This window comes from Heloderma suspectum, chromosome 3, assembly GCF_057233095.1.
Source record: "Heloderma suspectum isolate Gila_16-S chromosome 3, 16-S_ref, whole genome shotgun sequence".
Classification (NCBI taxonomy): Eukaryota; Metazoa; Chordata; class Lepidosauria; order Squamata; family Helodermatidae; genus Heloderma; species Heloderma suspectum.
Genome location: NC_139460.1, coordinates 246,524,467 through 246,544,710, shown reverse-complemented (window position 1 = coordinate 246,544,710; position 20,244 = coordinate 246,524,467). Strand labels below are relative to the sequence as shown.

Sequence of the window (20,244 nt, the reverse complement as noted above, 5' to 3'; positions counted from 1 at the left end):
AATGACTTTGAGAGCTCAGCAACGTAACACAGTCTTGTATCTCTAACAAGGGGGGAGATTTGGCAATTGCCACAAAGCATAGATATATCAGCTGTGAGCAGCCCAAGATGTGGGGCAAGTTTGCACAACAAAACAACCCACCCTCGTGAACAAGCTACGCACTGTAGGTTGTTCGTGGAACAACCCACAGTGCGCCCAACAGATGGTCAGACTTCCCATGGATTGTTCTCCCCATGCTTCTCCCTCGGACCTCCAGCTGGCTCTGGCACATATCCCAGGGGGCTTTGCAGCAGGACCCATCCTGTCTGTCCATCCTGTCCCCCTCCCTGCTCTGATTGCACCCCCATTTTTGTTCTGTCTTGGGGGGTGATCAGACATGTGCACAAATGGGGTCAGAAAATGTATATAATTTTTTTCAGCCCCAAGAATTTGCACAAATGTCTTCATTATTTCTTCTCATTATTTTTTGTCAGCTTTTTGCAGTTGCGTAAGTGTGCACTTGCACCTGTCAAAAATATATATAGCCTTGCCTTGCCTACTTGTATGTTTCAGCTGTCAAAGGGAACAAACTGCAGTATGAAACGTACAAGGTAATTGACAAGACAGACTTGACAGCCATTGACAGGTTGGGAAAAAGGAGACCAGATCACCCCATTAGCAAGGTGATCCCCAGGGTTTTAAGTGTTGAACTGAAATTTGGGTGTGCCCTGCTTCCACTCCACACTTCTCTGAGTCTCTGGGAAGTCCTTTTAAGGGAGATCTACGCTCCCCCAGTCCTTGCAGCTCTGGTTACTGTGAATGGGAGCTGCAAGAAGGGGGGGCATATATCTCCCTTAAAAGGACTTGCTGGAGACTCAAGGAAGTGTGGAATAGAAGCAGAGAACCCTGAAAAGTCAGCTCAACACTTAAAACCCTGGGGATCACCTTGCTAAGTGGGCGATCTTGACCCCTTTCCCCCACCTGTCACTGACAATGGCTGTCAAATCAGCTTACATGCAGCCTCCTCTTGTCAATTACCTTGTATGTTTCATACTGCAGTTAGTTCCCTTTGACAGCTGAAACATACAAGGCAATAGACAAGGCAAGGATGGATAGATGAGAGAGAGAGAGAGAGAGAGAAGTGCACACTTCTGCAGCTGCAAAAAGCCAGCAAAAAAGTTAAAATAAAATAATGAAGACATATGAGCAAATTGCTGGGACCATGTGTGTGTGTGTGTGTGTGCATATATATATATATATATATATACACACACACACACACACACACATACACACATACATACATACATACACACACACAGAGAGAGAGAGAGAGAGAGAGAGAGAGAGAGAGAGGAGGCTGGTGTAAAGTGTCATAACAGCAAAGCAACAAGGAGGCTCTGGATCCACTGTGGATTCAGTCAGTCTTAAGGTAAACTGTATAAGAAAGATAGAAAGATGAACAACAGAGTATTAAAACATATTTTAAGCTAAATGTTTTGGCTTCTGCTCTTATCAGTAGCTTTTAACAGCACAGCTACTGATGAGGGTGGAAGCCAAAACATTTATCTTAAAATATATTTTTAATACTCTGTTGCTAGTCTTTCTATCTTCCATACACACACACACACACACACACACACACACCTGCAGCATGGGTGAGATTACTTGGGAAGAGTGGCAGGGATTTTTCTGCTCTTGCGAAGGGGCTTGCTGCCTGATCTCAACCCATGATGGGTTGGGTCTGCAGGTTTCGAACAACACATCAACCCATCATGGGTTAAATAACCCCAAGAACAAGCCATGGGTTGTCAGGGTGGCTTGTTGGCCAAAAATAAGTCACCCTGCAGGAAGAGGTCCAGGTTCAGATGACACAACAACCCACCATGGCTTGTTTCACACAACAGTCCTCGATGGATTGTCATGTCATGCAAACTCTGTAACTAACACTGGTCCTATTGGTGGTGAGTGATAGATTTTTGTATTGGTGGATGGAAGGGATTCCTTATCATGCAGTCATCAAAGGGGAGCAGGTTAAGCACAGTTGAAGTTGCCATTCTATAGATTGACATGATATTTGGTTACCACCTTCACCCTCTGTTAATGAGGAATCTCCATAAGGGTGTTCTCATGGTCCTTCTTGACCATAATTCTACCCAAGATGTTTCACTGTAATTTAAACTACAATTCAGTATGTCTGATCTCCACAAGGCACATTGCACCCATCTGTAGCCTGCTGCAGTCCCCCAGCTGTCCACATGGCATAAACAGCAAATAATTCTCTCTGTGCAGGTGGCACTATTCACATGCAGGAAGGCAAGGCCATTGGTGTGAAAAACTTTCATATCTCATAGTATCTTTTTAATGTCCTTGCTCTGGAAACTTCCAAGTGGACAGACTGGGGTTTGTTAACACAGTCTGCTGTAAGACTGATGGCCAAAGATTTGGGCTGCTTCCACACTAGCCCTTTTTTCTGGAATTGCTATATTTTGCTTTTAAAAGAGAACCCAGAGGTGATTGACAAATTAATGGATTCCAGTGTCTTACAGTAGAACAGGTGTTTTGTTTTTTTTCAGATCTGACTTGTGGCAGTCTTTAAAAACCAACCAACTAATGATTAAAATATGACTGCAGTGCCAGCCTGTTCAGGATGGACAGACAGACTGCTCTTGAGATTTTTCAGGGCTTATAAGCCTATAATTAAAAGTTTCCTGCTTGCTGGTTTCACCCATGTATTGCTCCCTGTTGAAGACAGAAACAGCATTACTGACAAATTGCCTTTTTATTCCCACTTGAATAACTTCTCTTAGTTATCTCTTATTGTCAATTTCTGTTCCTAGTGGGCTTTAATTACTGATTTCTACTCATTATTTTTTCTTTTCATTTTTATTGAGGAAGATAATAATAATAAGAGTAGTTGTTGTTATTGTTGTTGTTGTTGTTGTTATTAGCTAAATAAAAAGGAAATACAGGGAGGGATAACTTAGTGCTTCACTTACAGATGTTTGTGAAAACCTGCACTTGCCTCAAACAATGTTCGTGGGGTGGGGTGGGGATTCCCTGGCAAAGGAGTAGAAGGTTGTTTCGACAGGAATCAGAAATTGCCAGCTTCTCTCTCCTTGCAAGAATTTGTTGTTATTCAGTCAACTGTGATTCAGTATGGTTAGTTTCTAAATCTTCATTGTCCTTTCTTCAAATGTGTGCCTTTACAGGACTAGATCCTGCTCAACCCTATTTTCAAGGCACGCCAGTTGAGGTCAGATTGGATAAAAGCGATGCTGTTTTTGTTGATGTGATTCATACTGATTCAGCTCCAACCATTCCCTATCTAGGTAAGTTGACTGCAGTCCGTAACATGCAATAATAAGTATGAAACCTTTCAAATGTAACATATGCTTCTCTGTTATAAATATTCCAGGTTTTGGGATGAGTCAAGCTGTGGGACACCTTGATTTTTACCCAAATGGAGGGGAACACATGCCAGGATGTAAGAAAAACCCCATTTCTCAAATAGTGGACATCGATGGAATCTGGGAAGGCATGTATCGCAAGGACTCTTGCTAAGAGTGAAAATGTTTGACAAGTTTTGATATCAAGTACACACAGCTGTATGTTTGTCTAGGGCCAGCCACTATAAAACTATAGACTGCTTCCATGCTATCACTGCAACTCAGTACAGGCTATACATGAATGGAATCAGGTTATATGGGAAACTATATGTGTAACAAATTCACACCACCACCACCTTTTTCCAGCTGCTAAGCTGCACACACAGAAGCCTCTTAGGAATTTGGGACTGAAAATATAATGGCCAGTATCGTAATGACTTCATATAATATCTGTGGTGTGGCTGCATTTGGAATACAATTTTCCCACACATGTTCCTCTATGGGAACCATTCAAAAGGAATTTCAATGTTGTATCAGAAGAACCAGCCCTGTGGGGTGTGATTTTGAGGCTTAAATGTATTGGAGCATCCAGCTAAGATATCTTAGATACAGAGTAAATTTTCATAGATATTATAATTCACTTGATTATTTGTGTACATATTTTATGTTATTTGCTTATTTTGAGAACTAGCAAATATGTGCCTAAATGTGTGAGATTATTTGTGAATTTCCAGAATTTACTATTATACTGTAATCCTGTCCACTTGTACCTAGAAGTAAGTCCCATGGAACTCTTTGAGTCGAGATACATAGGATTGTGTTTCGTTTCCAACCTTGTTAATTCAATTTTAGTTAGACTAAAATATAGCATAACTGAAGATATATTAACTTCAGCTATACCCCTGGGCTACAGATCTTGACCTGCACTTATAAAACCAGTCTGTCTTCTGGTCAAATCCCCAAATTAGGATTGTATTATACTAAGCATAGCAACAGCTACTGAATCCTCCTTACTGAAATACGCCAGATCTTATCATTCCAATCCATCACAAAACCTCTGGTCTAACCTATTTGCCAGAAGCATTTTTATTATTATTATTATTATTATTATTATTATTATTATTATTATTAAATTGATTCAACACGCACATCAGATTTTTCAGTGTGTGATAATCTGTCATTATGATGGCAGATACAGGAAAAAGGGACGAACTCTATTATAGTCATTCTACTGCATCCAAAGTTTTCCCCAATTAGCATATAGTATAGAAACAAACAGGAATGAATTCAGAAAAGCTATCAGACAATTAATGGTAGACGTAAATAATCATAATGTCTAGACTATTCCAATGGGTTGAAGACTGAAGAAGGAACTTCATTCATCTCTATTATTTAGTAGCTTGGTATTCAACACTAAGGTGCCGGAAAGGGGTGGGAGGGATAACCTTGATATTTGGCAGAGTAGTATTTGTGACTATTATCAGCAGCAGAAAGCAATTAAATCATGTTGTGTTGTTACCTATTCATCATGAAATTGAAAAGGAACAAAGGCTTCCACTAACAAGTACAATGAGCTTGGGGTGGAACAGATTAATTGCCTGTGCTTCTGATTTTGCACCTCACTCACTTGGAAATGTAAATGTTGTGTTAAAGATTCTTTCCTCAGTTCTATTACCAAGTGCTGTTGTCCAGACTACTCAGGGACATAGATGGACCATCTAAACTAATGAACAGTGTTTGAAGATTGGATCCAGACTTGGTCTTGCTTAGAGGAGACCCGCTGAAATCAATGGGACTTAAATTAGTTATGACTAACTTACCCCATTGATTTCAATGGGTCTCCTCTAATCATGACTAAGTTTGGATTCAGCCCAATATATTTCCTTATGATTTTAACCAGGGTTTCCCCAGACTATGAATTCCAGTATGGGTGACAAATGTTAAATAGGAACTATCCAATACTAGTTGCTTTCAAACACTTTGATATTCCAAAGCAGAAAACTGTTGTTTAATGCTGGAGATGCCAAGTATCAGGGATTACATTCATAACAGATATGGACTCTTTACATGTACAGTTTTAAACATAAGACATTACTGAATCTCATATCTCAAAAGACAAATATCAGATTGCAAATTCTGAATATCAAACAGAAACATCATCCAGATTCTGAAATCTCACTGTTGTAGATTTTGATGTGAATGGGGTATGTAAGACATTTGTTTCAACTCCACTGTTGTTTTGTGAGCCTATATACAACTATAGATGATGATGATTGCTGTTTATTATTTTAAAATTTCTTTTCTATTATATCTGCCCAAAGTGACTAACAAGAGAAATATAAATCACCGTAAAATAAAAAATACAAGATCGGACTACAAAGCAATGACTACAAAAATAACTTAGTAGCACTATGATATATCAGTTTAAAGCAGAGCATCCTTAAAAGCAGCATATGATTAAACATGAAATGACGGCAGAAATAAATAGGGCTTCAATGCATGGCTAAAAGCAGAGAAAGAAGGCAGATCATACATTGAGGGCATTCCAGTTCTGTGGTGTCACTTAAATAGCGTTGGTAAAATTCATCTAATCTAATCTGATGGCGAAACAGAGAGCAAGGCCTCTGATGCCAATCTCAACAGTTGGGCACGTTTGTCTGGGAGAAGGCCCTTCTTAAGCCGCTAAAGACTTCCACCAGCACTTCAAATTGATCCCGGAACTAGATCACCAATACAAAGACTGGGGTTATACAATACAACTCCTGGGCCCAGATGGCAATCCAGCAATAGCATTTTGAACCAACAGTAATTTCCAATTTTTATTTTTTTGAAGGCAGCCCCAAGTAGAAAACATTGCAGTAGTCCAGTAACTTGAGCATGAACTGCGGCTGCCAGGCCCGTCTTCTATTTTGTTGCACTTTAGACAAGTGCATCACTAAATGTGCCATATGTTTTGGATTTGACAAAATATCAAAACATTTGAAGGTTCCTAAATTAGGATACAATTAATTTACATCCCCTAAGACTAAAAAGCCATTTGGCCCTACAGTAGGCTAAAGGTTGGCCAAAGTTACCCAGTGATTTATTTTTGCTCACCCTAGCTGCCATGACTAGTAAAACTGAGGCTGCCCCAGTGTAAATACTTTATAGCAGGGGTCACCAACTTTGTTGGGTTGGTGGGGATAACTGGAAATTTGAGAGAGTGTCATGGACACTCTTGCAAAATGGCTGCCACAGTGGCCATGTCTGATCACAGAACATTCATTTCCGAGAGGCCAAATTGGTGAGACTAAAAGAAAAGTAGCTTGCCCAAGAACCTAAGTACAAGGCCGAGGTGGGATCTGAGCTCCAAATCATAAAACCACTCTTTTGAACCCAAATAAAGATGGTACTGCAGGGCAGCACTTCACTGTGCAGCAAGCCAGCCTCCCTGTTTTGTTTTTTAAATAGTTTTTAAAATGTTAAGAAATAAAATAAAAATTAGGAGGGGCAGGAAGCCTGGCAGGTGCCAAGGGAGGTGTCTGTGGGCACAATGGCACCCACAGGCACCATGTTGGAGATCCCATCTTTATAGTGTGCAAGATGAGGCCAGTTCATCACACTCCCTCTGGTCACCTATGCAGCATCAATTTTAAGTGTATCTCTGATTTAAGCCAAGAGCTATAACCAATCTTTTGCTTCTGCTTCTTCAACCAAGTGCTAATGTATGCCCAACCTCATATGGAGGAGGGTTTTTGAGAGTTTTCAGCATAGCCTGTAATGTGGTGATGAAAGGCCAGAGAGAATTGTTATCAATCCAGAAATGAAAAGTGAATCATAAAGTAGCCTAGTTCAAACCACTTGATATGAAAAAGTAAAGTACATAACAGCAGTTTCTTCTCCACAGGAACCCGTGACTTTGTGGCCTGTAACCATCTACGAAGCTACAAGTATTATTCAGATAGCATTCTCTATCCAGATGGATTTTTGGGTTATGCTTGTGCTGCATACAATGCATTTGAAACAGTACGTTCTTTGTGTTTCCCAAGAACAACCTTTCCCAAGAACAACCTCACACTATTGTTTCATCATGCACACTCAGTAGAATGTAGTCTTCCGGTTTGCTAAGAACACTTGGCACTATGTACCTGTGAGGAAGAAGACTGTGGATCACTTCATAGGGACAAGCCTTGGGCTCACACAACCTCTCACCCCCGTCCTCCTGCCCTCCTATGTGACACTTAATTGGTGACTTCCTGGTTTGCAGCAAACCAGTTTGCAGCTACAACCTACCTGGCAAAGTATGGTTTACACTTGCCCTCCAAACCAGGTTTGCAAACCATTTGTAAAAGTGTGGTTTCTGATCCTGGTTTGGAGTACAGGTGCAAACCATAGTTTGCCAGTTTGCATGTAATGGTAAACTGTGGTTTTCCAGAAGCCTGAAAGGAACCAAATAAGCAGAGTGCATGAGAAGAGGTGGAGAAGGAAGCATGTGAACCTGAAACTCATTCATGTAATACCAAGCCATGTGACCTAACCCACTTTAAGGCCGTGATTCTCATATGTCTGGTCAAGGTCCCTCAAAGAGTAACCCATTTGTAGGGTTACTGGGATGGAAGCAGAATAATCCTGGGCAGACCTAGTCAGAACTTCAGACAGGATAATAATTAGGCAATCATCGTGGCATTTCTTTCTGAAAAGGGACTGTCCACCTCTTCAAGCTTAAAAGTCCTTAAAAAATCAAACTATTTTTCTATGACGAAGGGAAAGATGGGAATGTCATCTTAGTGGTTTGTGGGACATGTAAAACATTTATATAATATAGAGCACTAGGGAACATATTCAAGGAACACACACAATTAATTCACGTAGTTGAGGAGCATTGCAACATCAAGGCTTAGATAACACAGACTCCGTAAAGATGTTGTATTTTTTACTTTCCTAATAGATTTGTGGACCTTGGGGCCTGACAAGAAGGGAGACTGTTTATGGTTGCCTTAATTTTTCACTGATGGTTGTCCTGCTCATTTGTTTTTTGAACTGTTTTGATAATGTGGCATGGGGTCTCCAGGCTAGTCTTCAACAAAGAAAAATATCATTGCTCCAGGGCAGGGCAAAGGAAGTGAAGAGCTTTTGCACAGCATTATTAGCTATGGCTTTCCATCAGTGCAACAAGTGTGAGGGAAATTACTGCAGTATTGAAAGAAATATGAGCTTTTCCTATATTTTCATTAGGGCAGCTGCTTCCCATGTCCCAAAGGTGGATGCCCTAAAATGGGTCACTATGCAGATGAATATAAGGACAAAATCACCTCTGGATTTGTGAAGCTTTACTTGAATACCGCAGATGCCAGGAATTTCACCCGTAAGTTTCCAGTGTGCGTCTTTAACTCTGTAGTACACTCTGAAGGCTGATCTTTAACCTGCATTGCTGTTACAGAGGCCTGTATGAAACAATAAGTTGCTTGGGATGAATTCATTTTCTATCATGTTCCAGCTATTGCCTTGTGACAATATAAAAGAAAATTATTTTCATGTATTACATTGCTGGTATCTGGCTCCAGATTTAGCAAAAATATAGCATAATCTTAACAGCATTTGTTGGACATGAAGAAAGTCAAGAACAGATTTCCTGCACGGATGGTTGAATTATGGTAAGAGTGGTAGATTTTGGAAAATTACTTTGACACACATAAACAATGGGTTGGATCCAAATTTAGGTTTTTGCAACTGGGCTGGCAGAAGTGGGCTTCCCTGCCCCCTCGTCACCATGGCAGTCCCTCCAGCCCCCTGAAAATGCTACACAGAAGGTTAGGGGATCCAGCTCAAGGTGGTGAGTTGTGGTGTGGGGGTGCTGAATCCAACCCAGCATGCTTGGATACTCTATCCATTTGAGACCTTTTAATATTTTATTAGGCTATCTCAAAGATGATGTTTGTTCCAGCCATTTGAATTAATTAATTTATTAGTAATATATACTGCTTAATATAATTCCATCACTATGCAGTTTACATACAAATTAAAAATACATATATAAGACAATATATAACACTAAAAACATTGCAACTTACAACAACAAAGCTGAGATAAAAAGAAACAATAAAACAGAGACAGTAAAACGGAGCAGCAGCATGATGATCAATTATAAGCTAGGGAAAGTTTGTGTGAACAAGTACATTTTCAGGAGGCGTTTAAAACACATGTTTTCTGCCTCCCATACAGTACAGGAAGGGTGTTCCAGAGGGTGGGTGCCACCACTGAGAAGGCCCACTTTTGAGATGTTATGTGGCGACATCCTACTACGGATGTACGAAAGTCACTTCCCTTTTCAAAGGGTGACATTCGCGGTGGGGGGGAGGCGCTCCACCCCTCCCCCTGAAATTCTCTCTGGCCAGCTCCACTCTGCGGAGATTCTGCAGAGCCACCAGCCAGGGCCGCCCACAGCCGGACATCCAGCTGCTGGGCAGCTTGCAGGGACACAAATGGCGGCTGCCGTAGCTGCCGCCATTTGCGTCCCCCCCCTTTTTTTTTTTTGCCGTGATAGGCTACATAAATATTTACATAGCCTATCGTGGCAAAAAAAAAAAAAAAAAGCGGAACGCAAATGGTGGCCACTACGCTATTTGCGCCCCTCTCTTTTGCAGTAATAGCCTATCACGGCCCCCCCCAAAAGGGAATGCAAATGGTAGCTGCCGTAGCCGCCGCCATTTGCGTTCCCTTTTTTTTTGCCGTGATAGGCTATGTAAATACTTATTCAGCCTATCACGGCTTCCGCAGGGACGCAAATGGTGTCCCTGCGTTAGCCGTGATAGGCTGCGTAAGTATTTACGTAGCTTATCACGGCTATAGTGATGAAGCGAATGGCGGCCGCAGACGCGGCCACCATTCGCAAGTCAGCGCGAACGGCAGCAGGTAGGTGTCCCATTTCGCATGCCTTTCGCGGGGCGGGGGGGCGGGGGGGCTTCGTTCCGCCATGGATTTCGGATTTCGGACCTCACCGAGATCCATGGCAGAATTCTCTGACATCCCTACATCCTACTGGTCATGGAATGACCAGCAAGGCCTCCTCTGAATATCTGGAAGATTGACTGAGTGTATATAGAGGAAGGCAGTCCACTAGCTATCCTAGAATTTAGATATTCCTATAGTTTGAAAGGAAACCTAACAGCAGCCCAAATCTCATTGCCTCAAAGTGGTGCTCAGTGCTCACCCAGTGTGCCCACTGGAAAAGACTGTTTTAATAAGGTTTGGCATTTGGCTATGACCAAGCTTACTGAATTGTTGCAACTGAGGGAGGGAAGGCAAAAGATGTCCTATTGGCAGGAGATTCCTTGTTCACTATTCTGCCAGTGGCTGAGGCTAAGTGACATGAGAGAGGGCATTCTCTGTAGTAGTGCCCCCCGTTTATGGAACTCCCTCCCAGCCAGGTGATATTACAGTCCAATTGTTTGAAGACTGAATATATTTTTATTTGTTCAGGTATTTGAACTCTGATGTAATGTTGTTTAGGTGTGGTCCTAGTGAGAGTGATCACTGCTGTTTTATGGTATTTGAATGTATTGTGATTTCAACAGTGTTTAAAACATTTTACTTTATGGTTGTTTTGGTATTTTGTGTTGTTAACCACTCTGTATTCCAGAAGTGGACAAAAGGTGGGATACAAACATATTGAATGAATAAATAAGAAAAAGAGAAAGCTTTGAGAGATGTTAGACACACACACCCATTTATCGCCTATGAACTAGAAATGTAAGATGGATTTTAATGGGTGTAAAGTATTTTCACTGCCGATGTAAATAATATTATAGTATATTATTAATGCATTGAAGATTAGGAATATTTACTTAATATATATAAGGAGAAGGAAAAATGATACTGGACAGAAAGTATTGATTAATGTTTTGCATACCGACATATGTTTTATATGTTATGTATGCCCTGTTTGTTTTATATATTTATATATTTAAATGTTTTGTATGTATATCAACAAAACAAAAACAAAAAATCGACATGTTGCTACAAAAGTTGCAAAACACGTCACGTGGTTCTGAATTGTGCATAGACAATTGCACTGATCTAGCAAGATCAATACACACAAACAGATCACAAGCTGATGCACATGATCCAGTGCACCACATTTCAGCGTGTGCTGTCCCTGCAGCGGATGTTGAACTCTTAGGTTAGAAGTGCCAAGATAGTGATACATCAGACTCAAAGGTTTGCTTACAAGGAGACTTTATTGAGTAACTTACAGCGCACAGGCGTACTGAATGGTTGGATCGGACAGCTTCTCTGAACCTGCGTCCAATGGGTCTTATACTCTACAGGGTAGCAATAAGCTGTGTTTCAGCAGCACGCACCCCTCGCGTTCATTCTCAGCTTCAACCAACAGCACTTGGTTCTCAAGCACAGCCACCTGCAGCTTTAAGGTAAACAAACTCTGCTTCTCAGGCACATCAGAGATAAAGACTCTCCTCATTCATAAGGAATGCACTGAGAAGGCTGTTATCAGCCTTTTGACTCATCTGCACATGCTCAGAGGCTTACTAGCATGGGAATTGCGCCAATAATGAACTTAAGCACGCATTATGGATCTCTAGGCCCCTCTAACACTACAAATGACTTGGCTACGCTCCTGGGGCCAATGCACAGTGTGACTGGATTCAGATATGAATTGCCTGTCTACACTGCAACTGCATTCCTGTGGACTGCAACTTGGATAAAACAAGCATGCCCATATGCTCTTTTGCACTACTAGTGACACCTAACATCTTCAGCTGCACAGCTACAACAAGATCTGAGCCATTTCCCTAGCTTTTTGGCTAGAGATGACGTCAAAGAAAAAATGATACATTTAAGTGATGGGGGGATACTTTATAATGAGTTTGATTTTGTGAACTATTGCTAAACGTCAGCTGATCTCAGTCCTTAACAGAAAAGAAATATCTGAAATCAGCACAACTAATTAAATGCAAGTAAAGAGCAGTACATTCTAAATCATAATAGGAAACTCATAAAAACAAACTCTCATTATTTGTGTTGTGTAGGTTGGAGGTACAAATTATCAGTCACACTGTCTGGGAAGCACAACGTCCGTGGATACATAAATATTGCCCTGTACGGAACTGGAGGGAACACAAAGCAGTATCAAATTTTCAAGTAAGTTCAATGTCTTTCGCAAAATTACACATTTTACAATATACATTTCTGCTTGACCTTTCTGCTCTTCTATTGTTCATTGTCTATTTATGGGGCACTCCAAGATGATTTGATAGTCTTTTTAAAAATATGGAGTGACCAGAAATGCACACAGTATTCCAAATATGGATAAATATGGTTGAACAACATTTATACAGCATTACATTTCTCCCTATGTCATCTCCTTAGCACTTAATTTGACCTTTTTAAAGTATACGTCATTTCCATTTGTCTCTTTTGTGGAATCTCTTGAGGAAAAAATGTTGCACCCAGAATCAAAATCTGTTCTTATATTGGCATTTGTCCTTATATTGAGCTGGAGTAGGCAACCTTTGGGGCCCAAGGGCACATTTGGAAATGTGACAAACTGTCCTGGGCACAATGATAAAATGACTGCCCTGGGTGGGCATGGCTAGTCACAAAGGAAGGACAAATAACTAGCCCAGAGGCATTCATGGGAAATTAGGGTGGCAGCTAGTTAGAGCTCCCGCTTCACTTTGAAGCAATCTCAGTTGCCAGTAATAAAATATAAAAAATATGTTTAAATAAAAATTGGGAGGTGCCTCAGTGGGCAGCAAGGAAGGTGTCTGGGGTTACATTGGTGCCCATAGGCACCACATTGCTTGCCCCTGGGATAGAGGCAGATGCGGCTCTCAGTCTATTTGCAAAAGCCTTTGAGAAGTGATCAGTTCATATCTCTGGCAAGAGTGATCTGAGAGGGAGAGAGAGAGAGGAAGGACAGGGTGTCAGAAAGAGAGAGAGGACGGGGTGTCAGAAAGAGAGGAAAAGAGAAAAGAGGGTGGTGAAAAAGAAAGGGAAAAAGGGGTGCCCCTGTCCAACTTTGCCTCTGCTGTCACCCACGACCAGAATGTGGGCCCCTACTGATTATGAGGGAAAAGCAGAGCTGGAGAACATGCAAAATGATCCAGTGGAATAAAGAGACTAAGGGCGCAATCCTATGGCTGCTAAACAGCGGCTGGATGGCCATAGGATTATTCAATTCCCAGAAAACCACCTACCATCCCCCACCGCCTCATAGGCAATGTGGATTGTCCCAGGCTTCGCGCTCATAAGATCAGTGCAGAGCAGGAGGAAAGGGGACATTCCCGGGGGGAGGGGACCTCAGAAGGGCCCTCGATGTCATGGACGGGTCCCTGCCCAGTGATGTTATCTGGCCCATAGGGTGGTCTGGGTGGGCAATCCGGCCCCAAATAGGTTCCCCACCCTTGCCTTAAACAGCAATGCATTGATATAACTATATTCTCAGGTTCCTTCTCCAACAAGTTAAACTGGTAAGAAAACGAATCTATATTTGTAGTATAGGTAATTCGCTAACACTGAGCCTAATATAGAAACCAACCAACCAACAGTATTGGAAGCAAGAATTGGAATCTGGCTCTTCGTCTCAGGTAATAAAAACAGGATCTGGTCTGGATTCTCATTTCAGGGCAGTATCCAGTAGAACACCGACTTAGATTAGGCCCATTCACTTCAGTGAGTCTACTTTGTGTAGGAGTACCATTGGATAGTACCCTCAGTCTCCAACTGTAGCTTTCTGGATCTGGATCTCCAGGTTGTTGCCATGTCTCTCCATGGGTATTTTGTTTTTAAAATGCAGTGCTGAACTCTTATCTCATAAATAATATTAAACACACAGCGCCCACAATGTTAGCAGTTCTATTTTTCAAATGTCATTTCTTCAAAAAGCCCTCTTAACGTTTTCCAAATTGTTGTGATTTTAAGCTTCCACCTTTTGTTTGCTGTGACTGTCTGAGCTAAAAGCCCTGTTGTACTATAGCTATACACAAATGTCACTTGCAGCCTGCTATTTATTTAGGCCCGCTAGTAACACATTTTAGCGCTGGGAAGTAGATTTAATAGCAGAGACTTTAAAACAATTTCTGCAATGAGTCATTTTCATTTAGTCTGAATTTATTCTGGCTGTCAGACAATATCAAGTGTGGGGGGAATCCTGGCACAGTACAGTATGCAAATACACACATTTCAAAATACCTGTTTGTAGCCCTGCCATTCATTTGGACCTAGGCCTTCTCTGGGCTAGACATTGCACTGGGCACTGGGATTAGTGTCCCTTTGGCAAGTTTCCCACCACCCAGCAGTAGTACCATGTGATGTGACACTCTTAAGTCAAAGCTAGACCCTACTTGAGTGGATAAGTTTATGTGTATACAGCTAGCTGTGCATGTGTAAAGCCCCCTTCACACTTCTGCCAGGCAGCTGGAGGCCAAGGGCATTTTTCAGACCTACATTTATGGATTTTAAGGTCTGACTAAAGCCCACATGCTGTTCCAGAATTCCCAATCAACTCGCCCAATTTTGCAGGAGCCCCATCCCTCAACACCACAGCTCACCCCGTTTAGCAGGGTCTCCTAACCCTCTGTGTGGCATTTTCAAGGGGAGGGTGGGAGGGAAGGAGGGGCAAGGAAGACCATTTCCATCAGCACAGTTGATCTAGTATAAATTTGGATAGTGTGAATAGGCAATTTGTTGATAGTGTGAATAGGCTATGGTGATTCCAACCATTTGGGGATGTGGTAGAGTTTTTGAAATCAAAAACGCTCTTGAAATCAAAGATTCTAGTCACTCTGTGGTGGGTAGAGATGGACCTCAGAGGTGGAGCCCCATGTTGTTTTTTTTAGTAGGGCTGGGGACAAAGCCCAGAACAAAAGCTCATATCAGGTGTATGTATATAGAGAGGTGGGCTATATTTCTTGTAAAAAATGACAACCTTGTCCATTGCTTTTCTGACAACTGGCCCAAAAGCAAAACAACAACCCACCACCACACTCTAAAATGGTGAGTCGTTTTTTTCCTGGCCAACTGGCACCTTAAAAGGTGGTTATCCATAACCACTAAGCCTAGCATTACCAACAGCTTTAGCTACCTCAAATTTTCAAGCATTTGTGGGAGCAGGATAATGCTGGGCTTACCATGTGTGGCCAAGATACAGATTCACCCATTAGATTGCCACCATGCAATCTAAACGTTTATGTCCCTGCTGCACAGTTAGCGGGCTGACTGAATTCACCCTTCGTGCATTCCAGTTGAAATTATATCACTGTGTTGACATCACCAGCTGTGAGAATACATTTGAGTTGCTCATGTGTTCATCCAATTGTTTGTGGTCCATCTGACAGTACTGGCTACTGAATGGTATGTGATGTACTTTTAAAAGCAACTTCACAGAAACCCCAGTCCGAGTGGCTGGGCCAATAGGAACACATCTGGTTTGAATTAGCCTTCACCCTGACATAGCATGGGATAGCGATACTGATGAACATCACTTATCTATTTTTACTTTTCAAGGGGGCTGCTCAAGCCAGGGAGCACATACACCAATTTCTCTGATGTTGAAATCAATGTTGGAGCGGTAACTACTGTTAAATTCCTTTGGAACAATGATATCATAAACCCAACCTTTCCCAAACTGGGAGCAGCAAAGATTCTGGTGCAAGATGGAGAAGATGGACACATGTATGTATAACTAAAAAGAAAGAGAGAACCCTTTCATGTATATGTTTCATATTTTTTCTTTCCAAGGGGGAAGCTCCAACCTCATGAGACTTATACCAACCTAATTGATGTAGAACTCAATGTTGCAACAGTTACTAAGGTTAAGTTTCTTTGGAACAACAATATCATAAATCCGACTTTGCCCAAACTGGGAGCAGCAAAGGTTACAGTACAAGATGGAGAACATGGGAATGTGTATGTATATATTTGCTGTTTTTAAAAAGCACCACCCAGTTATCTATTAAAGATATACAATTATCTTTGTTCTACATGTTGGGGCCCAACACTTTTTCACAGTAGTTTTGCTGCATTTCCGTGTCTTTGAATGGAAAGCTGCTGACAAATAGCATGTTAGAGTACATTTCCTCCTTTTCTGGGGGCATGTCAGCAGAATGGCCTTCCCTCAATCTGCCTTCCCCATCATGCCCACAAAATGCCCTCTTTTTGCCTCTACCAATCTTAGAGCTCCAGGGCCGGAAAGGCAAGGGTCACGGATGTTTCCACACTGGCTGGGAGGGGGTTGGATCTCCTCCCCCAAGGCTGGAACTCTCTTTCTGCCCTGGAGGAGGAGATCTGAATGATCCTATGGCGCCTGGGATGTCCACCCAAGAACCACATGATTGTGGACTTAAATATATATAAAGAAAAATATATAAGCAGGCAAATACTTGCGGTTCAATTAAAGGTAGGCTTATTTGTGGATATCAGTTTGAGTAGGCAATAATTCCATTTTAGAAATGTCAAAACAACTGAATTTCAGGATCTTTCTGGCTCAGGTTTATTACGAATTACGGTAACAAGCATTTTGTGGGCCCTGTTATCAAATCTATAGAACCAGGCTGCATTGTTCTGTGGAGTTCAATGATAATAAGCTAAGACTCTGTGCCAACAGTTCAAAGTTCCAACGACAGTCGCATGCGCACACACAGGCCTCGCATGTATGCTGTGCCTTGAAAACTTTGGTAGAGGGCGTGTGGCGGGTGGAGAGTGCCTGTGCAAAGCTTATCAGGGAGTGATCTGGTCAGTGGAGGCTGGTGGCTCCGATGTCAGTGAGACAGTGAATCCACTCTGGGTTTCAGTCAGAAACGGTCAGAATTCTAAAGGAGCTAGCCAAGGTGACGTTGGAGCCACCAGCCTCCAGTCGATCTGGTCTAGGGTCTTCTCCATTGTGGCACCACCCTTGTGGAATTCCCTCCTAAGAGAAGCCAGGCTGGCTGGCTCAGACATTGCAGGATGTTTCTGTCTAGAGAAGCTTTGCCCTGCCAGTCTCTCTATTGGCTGGCGTGTGTGTTTTAAAACAATATTATTAGTGTGTGTTTATGTGTGTGATATTTGTCTTTTCTGTTTTCTTCTTACTTTCTATAGTTAGGACATTGTATTTCAGACTGATAGGTTTACTTTATACAACTATGCATATTTACCTAGAACAGTGGTGGGCAACTTCAGAGGGTCAGGAGGGAGGCACACTGGACACCCCAGAAACCCTCCAGAGGCTGCATCCCTCCCCTGCTGCAGCTGGACCAGAAGTGGCCATGTGGCTGCATCCAGCGATTCTGCTGTGCAACAAGGCACATGCTCCCCGAACGGCTGCTTGGCAGGCTTTTGGGGAGCGTGACTCTGCAGAGAAACAGGGTGTGCAATCCTTGTACAGGACATACGGGGAGCACACACCTTGTTTCCCTGCAGAATTGCAGTGTTGGGGGTGGGGGAGACTGTGATTCTGCTGGGAATTGGTGGCACAGCAGTGGTGGGGGCTGTGCCAAGGAGGCAGTGGACCCAATGGGGGCCACAAAACTCTGCATGGGGGGTGCACATGGCCCATGGATGCGTGGTGCCCACCCTTGAATTAGATGAAAGTCCCTCTGGGTCCAATGGGGCTTATGTCCTAGTAAGTATATTTAGAATTACAGACTTACAGTACAATCCAAGGAATGTTTACTCAGAAGTAAGCTCCACTGAGTTAAGTGGGGCTTACTCCCTAGTAAGTGTATTTAGGATTGGAACCTTAGGCTGCAGCCCTGTATATACTTACCTGGGAGTAAGCCCCATTGTATTCAGTGGGGCATACTTCTGAATAGACATGCATCAGATCGCTGTATTAATTTTGGAATTTTGTTGTTCATTTTAAATGTTTTGCTTTGATGTATGGTGAAAATCTATGAAATAATGAAAGCAGGCAGCCCTGTTCCTTTCTCTGATGAGAAATCTGCATGTCAAAGGGAATGCTCACACAAAGCCGCTGGCTCCTTCAAATGAAGGGGGAATGTTTCTGCACATGGGGAAATTTTGTGTATACATAGTAGAGGTTCCTCTCTGAGGTTCTGGATAGGAATGCAAATGTAATTAATATTCCTTCCCTCCCAATGACACTGGTTTGTAAATCCCTAAAGATGATTTACAGTGGTCTCTACCCAAATTAATCATGCTTAGAGTATGGCCATTGAAATCAATTGGACTATGTGAATTACGTAGCAGTAGCATGTAACCAACTCCGCACAACCCCCCATACATGGGGGTTAAAAAAATTAAAAGGATCTGTTGGCTTCAATGGGAAGGGGAATTTCAGGAAGCAAATGGCTGGGAGCAAGGTCTAATCCTTCCTTCCTGGTGCATGCTGGTCCTGATCTGAATTAGGGCCATGTGCACTTACTCTTGAGTAAGAAAGCAAGAGAGGGATCAACTACATGCTATTTATGTATTAATTAATATTAATGGAATGGAATGTGTAGTTTGACCCTAAGTCTGGGTCCAGACCAATACAATCCTTGACATGTCTACCCAGAAGTAATCCCCACTGAGTTCAGTCGGAGTTACTCCCAGGTAAGTGGGTATAGGATTGCAATCTCAAACACTTTTTTATAACGTTCTTTTAAAAATGAGCATTTTTCTAGCATTGGAGGCATTCAATAAATGCAAATAATATCAACAAAATTATCACAATAAAATAGTGGCACAATATTAAATAAATGAAAAATAAGAAATACAAAGAAAGTGACTTTGAATTCATCATATTTTCTTGGAGTGTATAATGCAAAAATTAAATGTCTTATTAAAATTAAACTAAGGTACACAAGTAACTTCTAAACATTTTAAATAATATATATAATTTCTTTTTCAAAATCCTCAGATATAATTTCTGTGGCAGTGACACCGTGAGAGAAGATGTTCTGCAGACACTTACACCATGCTAATATGCTACACCATGCAACAGCTTTCCTGCCAACGTTAATTAAAAAAAATACTCTATTGTGTTTCGTGCACCTGTGGTCATTATCACTTTTTTTCTTTTACTTTCTGTGATTATTTTTCTGCACTAGAAAGTGAAAAGAATGAACAATTTGTAAAAAAGAAAAACAGAAAAGAAAAAAAAATGAACTCATTTGGTATGATGGACCCAAACAAATACATATTATAGGAGCCACGATGACTGAAAACTGTATAGCCTTACATTTTTTTGGTAAACTGTAGGGTTTTTTGTTTGTTGAATTAACTACATTAACCCACAGCAGCTGAAACATAGGGAGACAATTGAGAAAAGAGACTGATTCCAGCCTCACGCACTTTTGAACATGTGGAGTGCCATATTCATTGCAATGGATGACGCAGTTCCCTGTGCACAAAATGCATGTGTCTATCTCATCTACCCCACACGTTGATGTGAATAGGGTACCTTTTGCAAGTAGGGGACCCGTGTATGCAGCACAGGCTACCAGACCAACACTTCCTGCCTTGACACACTGTTTCATTACCCACCAGTACTGCGCAGCAGGTCTTTGTCCCCAGTCCTGCTCTGGGCGTGTGTAGTGATGCATGACTAATGGCCCACGACAGCACGCCCCACTGAAAGAAGCGCAGTGCAGATGGGCAACAGCTGCGTGCAGGTACACTTCAAGAACCTCATTGGGATGGGATCCCAATCAACCGTCTGCCTTACATTACAGATGGATGATTGACACCTATCTGTTATCCGGAGAGGACGACAGGTATGAAGGGGGACAGGCATGAGGAAGAGATGGCAAGGAGCTAAGAGTGTCTACACAGTGATGCTTTAGTGTTCAGGGGCAAAGGGGGTGTGGAAACTGGAAAGCTAAAGAGGCAGAGAGAGAGAGACAGAGAGAGAGAGAGAGACTGGGGGAATGGGTGATATTGTGAGTATATATTTAAG

General features: G+C 42.0%; 1 protein-coding gene across 8 annotated transcripts in view; it reads left to right on the top strand.

Moving 5' to 3' along the window:
• LOC146350995 (inactive pancreatic lipase-related protein 1-like) overlaps window positions 1–19,508 on the top strand; it is a 34,262-nt gene extending 14,754 nt beyond the window's left edge. For 5 of the 8 annotated variants that reach the window (XM_084841967.1, XM_084841970.1, XM_084841968.1 and 2 more), the window contains 7 exons: window positions 3,192–3,311; window positions 3,398–3,517; window positions 7,255–7,373; window positions 8,583–8,712; window positions 12,395–12,506; window positions 16,107–16,274; window positions 19,207–19,508. In XM_084841967.1, coding sequence (XP_084698093.1) covers window positions 3,192–3,311; window positions 3,398–3,517; window positions 7,255–7,373; window positions 8,583–8,712; window positions 12,395–12,506; window positions 16,107–16,274; window positions 19,207–19,270 — 833 coding nt within the window. In that variant the 3' untranslated portion in view covers window positions 19,271–19,508. Of the gene's footprint in view, window positions 1–3,191; window positions 3,312–3,397; window positions 3,518–7,254; window positions 7,374–8,582; window positions 8,713–12,394; window positions 12,507–15,872; window positions 16,041–16,106; window positions 16,275–19,206 lie in introns of all 8 variants that reach the window. The other 3 variants (XM_084841972.1, XM_084841971.1, XM_084841974.1) reach the window with 1 other exon arrangement.
• The last annotated feature ends 736 nt before the right edge of the window (window positions 19,509–20,244 follow it).